The 12,509-nt window shown below is 44.1% G+C and overlaps 1 protein-coding gene across 2 annotated transcripts in view; it reads left to right on the top strand.

Moving 5' to 3' along the window:
- Positions 1-2,174: 2,174 nt before the first annotated feature.
- Positions 2,175-12,509, top strand: part of LOC129194167 (E3 ubiquitin-protein ligase NEURL1-like) — a 32,534-nt gene continuing 22,199 nt past the window's right edge. The window contains exons 1-4 of one of the 2 annotated variants that reach the window (XM_054799182.1): positions 2,175-2,364; positions 8,467-8,598; positions 8,687-8,830; positions 12,245-12,492. In XM_054799182.1, the coding sequence (XP_054655157.1) occupies positions 8,737-8,830; positions 12,245-12,492 (342 nt within the window). In that variant the 5' untranslated portion in view covers positions 2,175-2,364; positions 8,467-8,598; positions 8,687-8,736. The remainder of the gene's footprint in view (positions 2,365-8,466; positions 8,599-8,686; positions 8,831-12,244; positions 12,493-12,509) is intronic. The other variant, XM_054799183.1, reaches the window with a different exon arrangement.

The raw sequence follows: 12,509 nt of genomic DNA, 5'->3' as shown, positions 1-12,509 counted from the left end.
AAAAAGATGTTTTTATGCTGCTAAAAAGGTGTTTTCATGCTGCTAAAAAGATGTTTTTATGCTGCTAAAAAGGTGTTTTTATGCTGCTAAAAAGATGTTTTTTTGCTGCTAAAAAGGTGTTTTCATGCTGCTAAAAAGATGTTTTCATGCTGCTAAAAAGATGTTTTTATGCTGCTAAAAAGGTGTTTTTATGCTGCTAAAAAGATGTTTTTTTGCTGCTAAAAAGATGTTTTTATGCTGCTAAAAAGATGTTATCATGCTGCTAAAAAGATGTTTTTATGCTGCTAAAAAGGTGTTTTCATGCTGCTAAAAAGGTGTTTTTATGCTGCTAAAAAGATGTTATCATGCTGCTAAAAAGATGTTTTTATGCTGCTAAAAAGATGTTATCATGCTGCTAAAAAGATGTTTTTATGCTGCTAAAAAGGTGTTTTTATGCTGCTAAAAAGATGTTTTTATGCTGCTAAAAAGATGTTTTTATGCTGCTAAAAAGATGTTATCATGTTGCTAAAAAGATGTTTTTATGCTGCTAAAAAGATGTTTTTTTGCTGCTAAAAAGATGTTTTTATGCTGCTAAAAAGGTGTTTTCATGCTGCTAAAAAGATGTTTTTTTCACATTCTATTTTTTCCGTTCATATCTCGACTTTATTCTTGTAAAATTACTGCTGATTTTTCCATCTTTGCTAGTCAGCGTACAGCTGCTACAGCCGTATAGATTTAACCGTATCGTGGTGGTGGTGCCACCGTCCCGGGCTGCATGAGTGCTGTCAACGCCGGGGGGGCTGCGGTTCGTTGATGGAAGCCATGAATTCCAGTGTGTGCTGCAGAGGCTGGGCTGCGCTGCACTTTTCCAACATGACAAGAATCTCAAAAAACGCGAGATGACGCCCTCGTGTCCCAAATGCTTTGTTTGCCTGAAGTCTAACCGGTTCCTTCATTGCTGCGGTATCTGGTTTGGTACCAGTCAGTGCTGCCGTTTTTTTATCAGTGGCGTTAGAACTTAAGAGGTTTATTCTTTGTTTTGTTTGATATTTCAGCGGCAGCCTCAGGCCAAATCTGTCGTAACGCATCAGCATTCATCCTCCCTTCACGCGAGTGCTCGCCGTGGCCTTTCATGGAAACGAGCATGAAAGCCCCCTAAGGACCTCCGGTGGTGGGTGGTGGGGATGGAAGCCGCTCATCCTCACGTATGACGTACGAGTGTCCAGGTGCTTTCACGTACGTCCACGAGCTGCCGTCCACACTAGACGTCATCATATTTGTTTCCTCTTTATAGTCGTGCGAGCTAAGCGCCGTTTCATTCCACCCCCGCTATCGTTGTGCCTTTTCTGGATAGTGTGTGACTTTCTTCAGGCTTGTGATTGGCTAAAACAGCACCAGCTGCAGCTTTGGCGTGCGCGTCCATTGGCGTTACCCCACAAAACACCCACTGTGGTTTTAGGGTGTTCGGTGCGCACCTCTAGGGGACTGGCGAGCACGTGTGAAGAAGACTGGAGTCGTCTTGAACGTGAACACTAATGACACCACGCGCAACCATAAAAAGTGTGTTGTTGCTCGTGGCGTCATCCACCACACGTGGATACGTGGGTGGTATTGACATCAACATACACCAAATGATGCTGACAAGTCAAAGGGTGGGGGGGCCACCTTGACGTTTTTTAAAGCAACCCGTATGATTGTTCTTTTTACTCTGTTTTTTTATTTGATTTTCTTCTTTAATTGTATTTTACAAACTGCCCAGGGCCACAAAAAAAAACACCCCAGGCTGCACTTTGAACACCCCCCCCCCCCCCATGGGGAGCATGGAGTGATGAAAAACATGTGTTAAAATATGAAATAAATAAATCCATACATCAATACTGTATTTAAATGTAAAAGTTCATTGAAATGAAAAATGATTTTCATAAAATGAGTATAAAATGAAATAAAAAATTAAAAAGCAAATGAATAAAAGCGTAAACGTGTCAGCAGCACATCAATAACTTATTCGCGAAGAATGAAACTTGTATTACATGAATTCACATGGAACACAGCGTGTCCGGCATGCCGCGTGGGAATGAAGCTCCGATGACACGCAAGCGCGTGCTTGAGTGTGCAGCAGCACAAAGAGTGGGAGCTCCGCCTCCAATTGCACCTTTTATGCAAATGAGCACGCGTGTCGTGCGGCGTGTGCGACTAAACACATCCCGCAGCAACCCCGGTTGGCCTTCGTGGAATGAAACATTCAGGGACTCGAGGCGGAACGTGATCGTGGTCGTGTACAGTTTATGGTTTAGGCAGGTTTGGAGTGGCGACACAGCGAGAGGACCGTGAACGCACCTTGCATCGCAGCAGCAGAGATGGGGGGTCAGAACAGCAGCAGCAGTCGTAAGTCCGATGAATGTCGTCTGGTGATGAAGATGATGATGTGGGTGCTGGTAGTTGTGGCACTTAGTAACTCTGGGACGACTCTTGGCATCAAACATGACAAAGAGTCGTTCATAAGAACCAATCCTGAACAATGATAAGCTCTTCTGTTCCGTGTGAAAGATGCACGAGTGTTGCTCGGGGCAGCTGCGCTGAAGTTTTTCAGCGAGGATGTTTTTGTCTTTATTGTGAAAGGAGTTGCGTGCAAGCTTTGTATTGTTTTTCTTTTGTCTTGTTTTTCATGTAAATGTCACCACTTTGCTTGGTTGGAGTTCCGGTGACTTGATGATTCATCACGTGATTGACAGCCACGTTGTCTTTTTTTTAACAGCAAACTTCACTCATTTCCTTTGATAAAATGGACACGCCAGAGTTTTTAAACACAGTTTGTTCCTTGATGCTGGTTGATGTTCAAATTGTTCTTCAAGCACTCCATTACTTACATTGCCCCCCGCCCCGTTGTACGAAGGGGGGGGCAACAACGGGCGAAACCACGGGCAACCACGGCCGTAGTACGGACGTGAATGCGGATCAGCGGATCAGCACTCCTGGTTGAAGTCTAGACTCCCTGGTCTACACGCCCCCTCGTGCTGCTGGAGAGCTTCTTTCATGTGCTGAATCAGAGTCTCTCTTCGCGGGTGAAGTCAGTCACCATAGTGAGAAAACGCGAGCGGAAGCGACCGAAGTGCTCATGGAAAACGTACCTTCCGCTTTCATTGACACGGGAAGTTGTGTGCTGCAGTGAAATGCGTCCAAGCGGAAACAACGGTTAGGCTGAACTGATGTTCTGCACCACAGCGCCACGTTTGTCAAACTTGTCCTCCAGCCGTGGGGGTGTCCACGCTGTAGCTAGGCAGTGGGTCCCCACAGGAAATAACATAAAGTGAATGAATCTGTTCCAGGGTCAAGCTGGAGCCGTTTTGCATATTCCTAACATTCTTAACCGTCATAGAATATATTATAAGATCATGTGAGACAAGATATGGTATGAATATGAGATATTATATAATAAGATCACAACGAGTCACTGTCTGAAGACAGCTAAATAAATATAGAATACAGAACCCCAACCCTATGAGTTTGTGATGCGTAATCAATATTTCATTAACCTTACGTTGTAACAAGCAGCCAGACCGCCTCCTCGGTCACAGGAAGTTTGATTTCCAGTTCTATGGTTATCATCACACTTGTAATTGGTACCTTTCTAGCACAGTGGTTCTTTCTGTCATGCCCCCACTGGGGGACAGAAATGTTTTAGCAGTCAAGCAAACAAATTGCACACTGAGTACAACAAATTCATACATGTTGGCAGGTCTGCACCTCCCTGCCTCTCATGACCTCCCCGGGGGCCCCCCATGCTCATCAGAGCTAGCTGATGTGCTTGCTGACATATTTAACCTGTCGCTTGCACAAGCATCTGTACCGACCTGCTTTAAGTCCACCACCATAGTGCCCGTACCCAAGAAGAGCAACGTGACCTGCTTGAATGACTATCGCCCTATAGCACTCACTCCTATTGTTATGAAGTGCTTTGAAAGGATAGTCATGACCCACATCAAAAAGAGCATCCCGGCAACTGTGGACCCTCTACAGTTTGCATATCACCAGAACCGGTCCACGGATGATGCAGTCAACACTGCCATCCACACAGCCCTTTCTCACCTACAGGGCCAGGACACATACGTCAGAATGCTATTTCTAGACTATAGCTCTGCTTTTAATACAGTCAGCCCCCACAAACTCACAAATAAACTCCTCACACTTGGCCTGTCTAACAGGCAGACCCCAGTCAGTCAGAATCCACAATCGCACATCCAGCTCAAGAATTGTGAGCACTGGGACCCCACAGGGGTGTGTGCTGAGTCCGCTCCTCTACACGCTCTTCACCTACGATTGCGTGGCCTCCCAGAACAACACCAGCATCATTAAATTTGCGGATGACACTACAGTCATCGGCCTGATCACTGGTGGTGTTGAAACATCATACAGAAGAGAGGTGGCGGACCACATAGCTTGGTGTCGTGATAACAATCTCCTTCTCAATACAGATAAGACTAAAGAGATGATCATTGACCCAAGAACAAGGGAAACGGAGCCGCATAGACCCCTGTTTATTGATGAGACTGAGGTGGAGAGGGTGAAAACCTTCAAGTTCCTTGGCACACACATCAGCGAGGACCTCACCTGGTCTCACAACACCCAACAAATTCTGAAGAAGTCCCAAAGGAGACTGTACTTCCTGAGAAGACTGAGGAAATTTGGCATGTCCACCACAATCCTGAGTTGCTTCTACAGATGCACTATGGAAAGTGTCCTTACCGCCTCCATCACTGTTTGGTACGGTAACTGTACAACACGTGATAGGAAGGCACTCCAGCGGGTGATCAAGACCTCACAGAACATTGTTGGGGCAGCCCTCCCCTCACTGCAAGACATTTATAAAACTAGAGTCCTACGCAGAACACACAACCTCATCAAGGACAGCACACATCCACAACACTCATTATTCACACTCCTACCGTCAGGCAGACGCTACAGGAGTTTGAAGTCCAGGACCACAAGGCTGGCAAACAGCTTTTACCCACAGGCCATCAGGCTTCTCAACGAAGCACTCACACACGCCGCACGCAACACACGCACACACTCATAGCACTTTATTTATTTATTACTTATTTATTTGTATATTTATTTGGATGAATGTCTCTTCTTTTTGTTGCTGCTTAATTTATTGGTATATATGTTTCTTATGTTCTTATTCTTTCTTGTGTTTTCTTTCTTTTCTTGGGAAAATGAACAGAATAAGATTTTCATTGCATGGTATTACTGCTGTTTTACCATGCACATGACAATAAAACTCTCTTGAATCTCTTGAATCTTGAATAACATCCATCCATCCATTTTCTATACCGCTTCTTCCTCATTAGGGTCGCGGGGGCATGCTGGAGCCTATCCCAGCTGACTTTGGGCGACAGGCGGGGTACACCCTGGACTGGTCGCCAGCCAATCGCAGGGCACATATAGACAAACAACCATTCACACTCTCATTCATACCTATGGACAATTTAGAGTCGTCAATTAACCTCACCTGCATGTTTTTTTTTGGAATGTGGGAGGAAACCGGAGTACCCGGAGAAAACCCACGCGCACACGGGGAGAACATGCAAACTCCACACAGAAATGCCCAAGGGAGAATCGAACCCAGGTCTTCCCGATAACAAAGCAACAAAAAAATGAAAGCAAGCAGTTTAATTGTGCCTTTACTTTTCATTTGTTGTGCTTTGAACTGCTGATTGGGTCGCGAGAGGTTCTGTCTTTGAAGGCATCGTTGAACCATCACGCCAAGTTGCAACATTGAGCTGCGTACATCGTGGTTGTTTTTGCCGTCAGCGTTCGGGTTTCTCAAGCTTTCAGTCCACCAGACGATGCGGGTGGACCCCATCCTTGCCAAACTTCAGCCGGAGGGCGTGTTGTTGGCGTCGAGTAGCGATATCAGTGCTGTATTGGAAAAGTCCTGGCCGCTCATCCTCGCGCATAAATGGATCATCCCTGTCAGTCACTTTGCCCCCACCTCACCCTGCATGCTTCTCATTCTCATCTGATTCAAGATTCAAGACTTTTACTGTCATATGCACAGTAAAACAGGTAGTTGTGCTTTGCAATGAAATTCTTATTCTGTTCATTCTCCCAAGAAAAGAAAGAAAACACAAGAAAAAGAATAAGAACATAAGAAACATAAATACCAATAAATTAAGCAACAACAACAGAAGAGACATTAATACACATAAATAATACAAATAAATAATACAAATAAATAAATAAATAAAGTGCTATGAGTGTGTGTGTTGCGTGCGGCGTGTGTGAGTGCTTCGTTGAGAAGCCTGATGGCCTGTGGGTAAAAGCTGTTTGCCAGCCTTGTGGTCCTGGACTTCAAACTCCTGTAGCGTCTGCCTGACGGTAGGAGTGTGAATAATGAGTGTTGTGGATGTGTGCTGTCCTTGATGAGGTTGTGTGTTCTTCGTAGGACTCTAGTTTTATAAATGTCTTGCAGTGAGGGGAGGACTGCCAATAAAATAGCAAAAAATAGAAAAAAACGGGAGAGTGTCACAGAGACGTCTGCCACGGAGGGCGCCATAGACGGCATTTTGCTGTAGATCCTCTCAAGGGACGATACCATAGAACGCAATAGACTTTAGAGTAGTCAGTGTGCAGCATAGATTCATTAGCGTCCCCATGATGTCCTTGGTGTCACCATTCTTATGTGGCACTGCCTTAATCCTCTTGGACGTGGAATTGACCTGAGCTCATGCGGATGTTAGACACCTTGCACTCCTCCACCTTCCTTCCTTCCTTCATTCCTTCCTTCCTTCCTTCCTTCCTTCCGCTCCAGGCGTACCCCACAGCTGCTCGATTAGGTTCACTGTCGGCAAGGCCCTGATCTTCTTGGAGGTGTGTTTGGTCTCCTTATGGTGGAAAATACCACAAAGGTATTCACAAGGTCGCAGTCCATGTTGGAATTCATGGACCCCTCAATGAATCGCAGCTCCCCCAGTGGCGGCAGCACTCATGCAGACGCTACCACCACCGTCGGCGAGATGCTGTCAATTGTCATGATGAATGATGTTTCTATTTGCGTGTGTTGCCAGCTACTTTGACAATAATGTCATCATGTGATGCGTGTTCAGGGGATGGTAAATCTACTCAGGCTGTACGCTGACTACTCTAAAGTATGCAATGATGAGGTGTCAACACGTCCTTTGTTGTGTTGATGATACGTATGAAGACGTGTTCATCAGACACTTGGTGGAATATTGCCAGTGAGTTAGCTTGGGTTGGTTTACGTTGACATGTGTTGAAGGTCAAATCCAACAATTACGTTCAACAACAACCATGAGAAGCGAGACAGTCCTGTTTTGTTTTTCCGATAAGACGTGACGTACACCAGATGACATCACGCATGCAGCGTGGAGGAAGCGTTTGTTGCTGCCAGCAGGACAATCCAGATTTGTTCTGCAGCAAAGAAGGAGTGTCGCTCTTTGTCTCGGCCAAGATGGCTGATGGAGATGAAATGTGGACGTGTTAATCTGCTGCGTGACGCTCTCTCCTCTTAGAATAGAGACAGTGGTGATGTCTCCTTTGATGGATCTTTCATCCCCAGGGTCCGAGCCTCTTCACCTGTCAAGTGTGAGGGAAAAAACAATAATCAGCGTGGGTGTAAAAACACGAGGAAGCCTTCATTTGACATGAAGCAATGAGGAAATATCACATTCATTAAAGCTAATTAGGCGTCTTAAAGGGAAAGTGCACTCTTGTGGAATGTTGCCCATCATCCACAGTCCTTGCGTGAGACGTGAACACACGTCTTTCTCGTTTCTGTGCCTTCTAAAGATATAAAAACAGCTAAAAGAGGCAGGTCATGACTGCACGTAGTGGGACACACCTACTCGGCCTAGAAAGGCTGCTATGAAAACACGTCCAAAAAGCTCCAACAAGGTTTAGTGGTTTTCTATCCATGCGGTGAGCGTGTAGTAACAAGTACACGTAGTACATCATAACGTGGAATTCTTACACTATTTGGGAACTTCCTTCCTGGGTGCATTGATTTCACATAGTAGCTAGCCGCTGTGGTGTGGCGAGGTGTCTCTACGCCACCAACGTAGTTCTTGGGTGTAACAATGTTAATAACAGTGTGCTTCATATGCGGCTCACATTATGGAAGTGGAGCCTCGTTGGCGCTTTTTTTGCAAGTTTTTTCAAAAGGCTTTCTAGGTGGAAAAGGTGCGTCCCGTTACGTGCATGCTTAGCTGCCTCTTTTTACCTGTTTTGATATCTTTACAACGCACAGAAAAGAGAAAGATGTGAAAATTGATGCTCGCCAAAGTTAGCTTGCATGATCAGTCACACTGAGAGGGACGTGTTGTGAAGGACATGAGAAAAATGCAGGAGACTGAAATTAAAGTGCTGACACTCTCATCTGCTATCATCGCTAGCTTCCTGTTCTGTGTCCATGTTTTTTTCTCATTTCAAAGCAGTTTCAGCTGAAGTGGTGTTGCATTAACCCCCCAGGAGCTCCTAGCTGTCAAGCAGGCGTAGAGGGCAGCTAACCACGCTATAATAAACCTTGGAAGACAATGGAGAGGCAGCATCAAGGTGGTTTGCAGAGCGATACTTCATGATGAATAAGTCGTCTGTCCCTAGGTATGCGCGGGGCAGTATCGATAGCGCCTTCCAACAGAAGCGTGATTCACATTGTCTGCTTGTGTTATATTTGCTGATATTCTTCTAGCCATATTTGCTGATGCTTTCTTGGCATCATAAAGGTAACAAAGCTCTGGTATGGATTGGACTGGAAAGGAAAAATGTGGATCGGTGCATCCCTGTCTGTCCCCCCAAGGAAAATCCAAAGAAAAAGCAAAAGGCACATGTGGAGGTAATCCTTTATACCAGGGGGGCTCACACTTTTTTAGCCTGTGAGCTACTTTTAAAATGACCAAGTCCCAAAGATCTACCTCCTACTATAAATACAGAAAGTATATGTTTATTTTAATAGAATATGACTATGTATTTCTGTATGTTATACATGTACTGTATATCAGGAGTGCATGCACTTTGTCAGCATGCAAGTACAAGTCCAAGTGATCTACCTCTTCTATAAAACATATAACATATACAAAATGTAAGCAGTAAACTGTGAAATTCTATTGTAAATATTCCTGATTAGTATTTCACATTCACATGTTCAAAGTTTCCAGGTCATCAAAGTAGTTGCTATCATAATTCACTTCAATATGGAAATAAAGATCATTGCACATAATCCTAAATATTTGTGTACGAGTGAGTGAGTACTGCTAATATGTCAGTCACATTAGCTACGTAACGTTCAACTTGTTTCAATGACTTCGCTGCTAAATATGGGTGTGTTTACTACCTGTGTGCACTTCTGAATATGCACGCACTTTAAATGTTGGTTAATGTACAGAATTGTTTTCAGATTGTTTATTTCAGAAGCGCTTATATTTGATGATTCTATCCTGCACCAGCTTTTTAATGATTGTACCTTGTATTGATATGTGGTTTCTTGTATTTCACTTTATTGCATTTTTATATTGTATTTTATGATGTGAGGACTGCAGATGGAAATTAGCTCTGAGCTAAATCTGGTGCAGACATCTTTTTAATGAAACTGCACATTGTCCTTAATAAACTAAACTAAACTAAACTAAACTAAACTAAACTAAACGTTCATTAGGACACACAGTTCATGTATTACATCCAGTTAGCATTTGCTAGCAAACATTAGCCATATACAAGAATGGAAAATGATGATGCAAAAGACAATGCAGCCCAAGTCAAGGCAACATATTGAAAAGGTTTCACCAATGAGCACATTTTTCATTTCATGAAATAATAGTTTAAGAAGCCAACGTGTAGAAAACACTGATTTCTGTAGTAGAGTTCATGACGCCAAGCAAAGCCAGTCAACAATACACTTTTTTTTTTTCCCCTGTCCTGTCCAGCCTTTAAAGCAGATAGAATTGTAGATCTAAATGCCGTCAAGTGCTCAACAGATTTACTCTGCCAGGGAGAAGTGTGATATACACTTCCCCTGTTATAGAGAATTTATTTGACTTTGATGCTTGTTATTGAGCAAATTTGGAGCGACCGGACCGGAGCAGGAGGGGACAGAGAAGAAGAGAAAAGGAAATGGGGGATGGGGGGTGGGGGGTGGGGGGGGGGGGGTGGGGGCAGGAATGAGAGGGGGACAAAAAAAAAAGAGACAAGAGACAAGGACAACAGCAGCAACAACAACAATTGTGACAACAAGAACAGAACAACAGAAACATACAGAACGACATCAGCAAATAAATGTCTGTGACAACTATAAATACACTAATACACTTTTTTTCTAGGTAGCTAGCCGCTACAAGTGAACAGATAACTTTAGTTATCGATAAAGACATCTTAGCACAGAGTTACTTCATCCATCATCACAATCATAAAGATGAAAGCTGCATCTTCGTGTTAGCTTGAAACGCTGCGGGGGAGCGAGCACGAATCAGGAGGGAAGCTTAATGTCAGCTGACTGATGTCATGACAACTACAAAGTGACGTTTATGCCATCGACCCAAACTACCTTGGCGATCTACCGGTAGCTCACCATCGACGTAATGGCCGCCCTGGTGTAGATGCTTTACATGTGCGACCTCGCTTGACTTCCACCTTGTTTGTCCAAATTCAAAACAATTTTCCCCAAAATGATGTCATCACTTCCTGTCCTTTTTTAGGCATTTTAAGAAACACTGACACATTTCAAACTGTCATACAAGTGTAAAAAGAAGTTAACCAGTGAAGTAATATAATAGAGTCAAGATTGAATATATGATATAAATGATATTATATAATATAATATCCATCCATCCATTCACACTCACATTCATACCTATGGACAATTTAGAGTCTCCAATCAAGCTAACATGCATGTTTTTGGAATGTGGGAGGAAACCGGAGAAACGGGTATGCTGGAGCCTATCCCAGCTGACTTCAGGCCAGAGGCGGGGTACACCCTGGACCGGTGGCCCAGCATGCAGGGCACATGCAGACAAACAACCACATTCATACTATGGACAATTTAGAGTCTCCAATGAAGACATTTGGCGTGTTAGTTGTTCCAAATGCTCCGCGATGAGGCCAAAAACCCCATGGAGCACACGAAAGACCTGATCAGCCACCTGAAAGGCCATAGCTGTGGCAATTGAAACGTGCAAAAGGTTTGCCAGAGACCTCACAGCGCCTGCTCGGAGCGTGTGCCTGAATACAGCGCACATTGCTGGGCTGCAGCGGGTGGCTCCTCCCCCTCCAAGCTCTGGTTGTCCTGATAGTAGTGATGAGCGAGCAGTGATGTTATCATTCTTGATTTAGAGGAAGGTGTTTGCAGAGTGTTATGCTGCCACTAATGGCTCGTCTGGCCAAAGAAAAAGCAAAACACACTTATAGGTTTCATAGTATAGATCAGTAGTGTTCAAACTTTTTCTGAAAAATGGACGACAGGATGGAAGGGCCACTTTGATACTTTACACATTGTAAGCCGAGCCGTGTGCATGTGCAAACAAGTGATATCATCGATATTTTACTTGTATCAACTTTTCCTCTTTTTTTGCTCTTTTTTCCATTTCTGTTGTTTTTTACCTGACAATTATTTCATCTTTTTCACCTTCTTTGCCTCGTAATGTTGGGACTTTATTCCCGTCATATTTTGACCGTATTGTTGTAATTTTACAACTTTTTTGCAACCTCGTTTTCCAAAAATTCATTCATTTTAATTCATTAGATTTTTTTCTGTAATGTTTGTATTATTTGATTTTTAGTTGTGTGTTGTGTGTTATTAAATGTTTCTTTATTTGTGTGAAATCACTGCTGGGTTTTGTTTCCATTTTGTTTAATTGTATTTTTAGAGTGTGCCACGAGTCAATAAAAAAAACAGCCAATCACCACAAATGCACATTGGACACCCCTGCCTTAGATCCTCTCTTTTTACGTGACGATGGTTTTCTTTGACTTTTGAGGCAAATGTTTCCACGGTCGAGTCGTGTAGAAAGATTAGGAGACCCTGTGGAGCTCCTAATTCCATCAGAGTTTGAGGATCTCTGGAGTACGTGCATGCTAGCATGTCTTCCAAAGCGTTTTGACCACAACCCATAGGGGGCGCCACAAATGCCCCCCCCAGTCATGGCTTGTATTGGTAGCGTGTGACATCATGTGGTATTTCTATGGGAACTTCCTTTGACATTTTGGTGCAGATCTCAGACTTGGTGAAAACAGACCAATGTTTGTGTGTCCTACGTAGATTACACGCACGGACCGCTTGCCTACAATTATACGCACCACCGCTACGATCCCAACGTTCACATCTACCCGCGTCCCGAACCGTATGGAGACCTCCCCTGCCCACCTCTGCTCTTCCACCCGAGGGCGAAGGGCACGCAGATCCTCATAGACCCCTCGCAGAAGATCGTCAGGAGGAAGGCCAGCTTCTGTGACGCCATCGTCTTCAGCAGCAGACCCGTCACGGTCAACGAGGTGGTCCGACTTGAGGTGAGGGAAGCGTTGAG

The sequence above is a fragment of the Dunckerocampus dactyliophorus genome, chromosome 14 (genome assembly GCF_027744805.1).
Source record: "Dunckerocampus dactyliophorus isolate RoL2022-P2 chromosome 14, RoL_Ddac_1.1, whole genome shotgun sequence".
Classification (NCBI taxonomy): Eukaryota; Metazoa; Chordata; class Actinopteri; order Syngnathiformes; family Syngnathidae; genus Dunckerocampus; species Dunckerocampus dactyliophorus.
The sequence above is the reverse complement of the archived record's forward strand: the minus strand, read 5'-3'. Positions and strand labels throughout refer to the sequence as shown.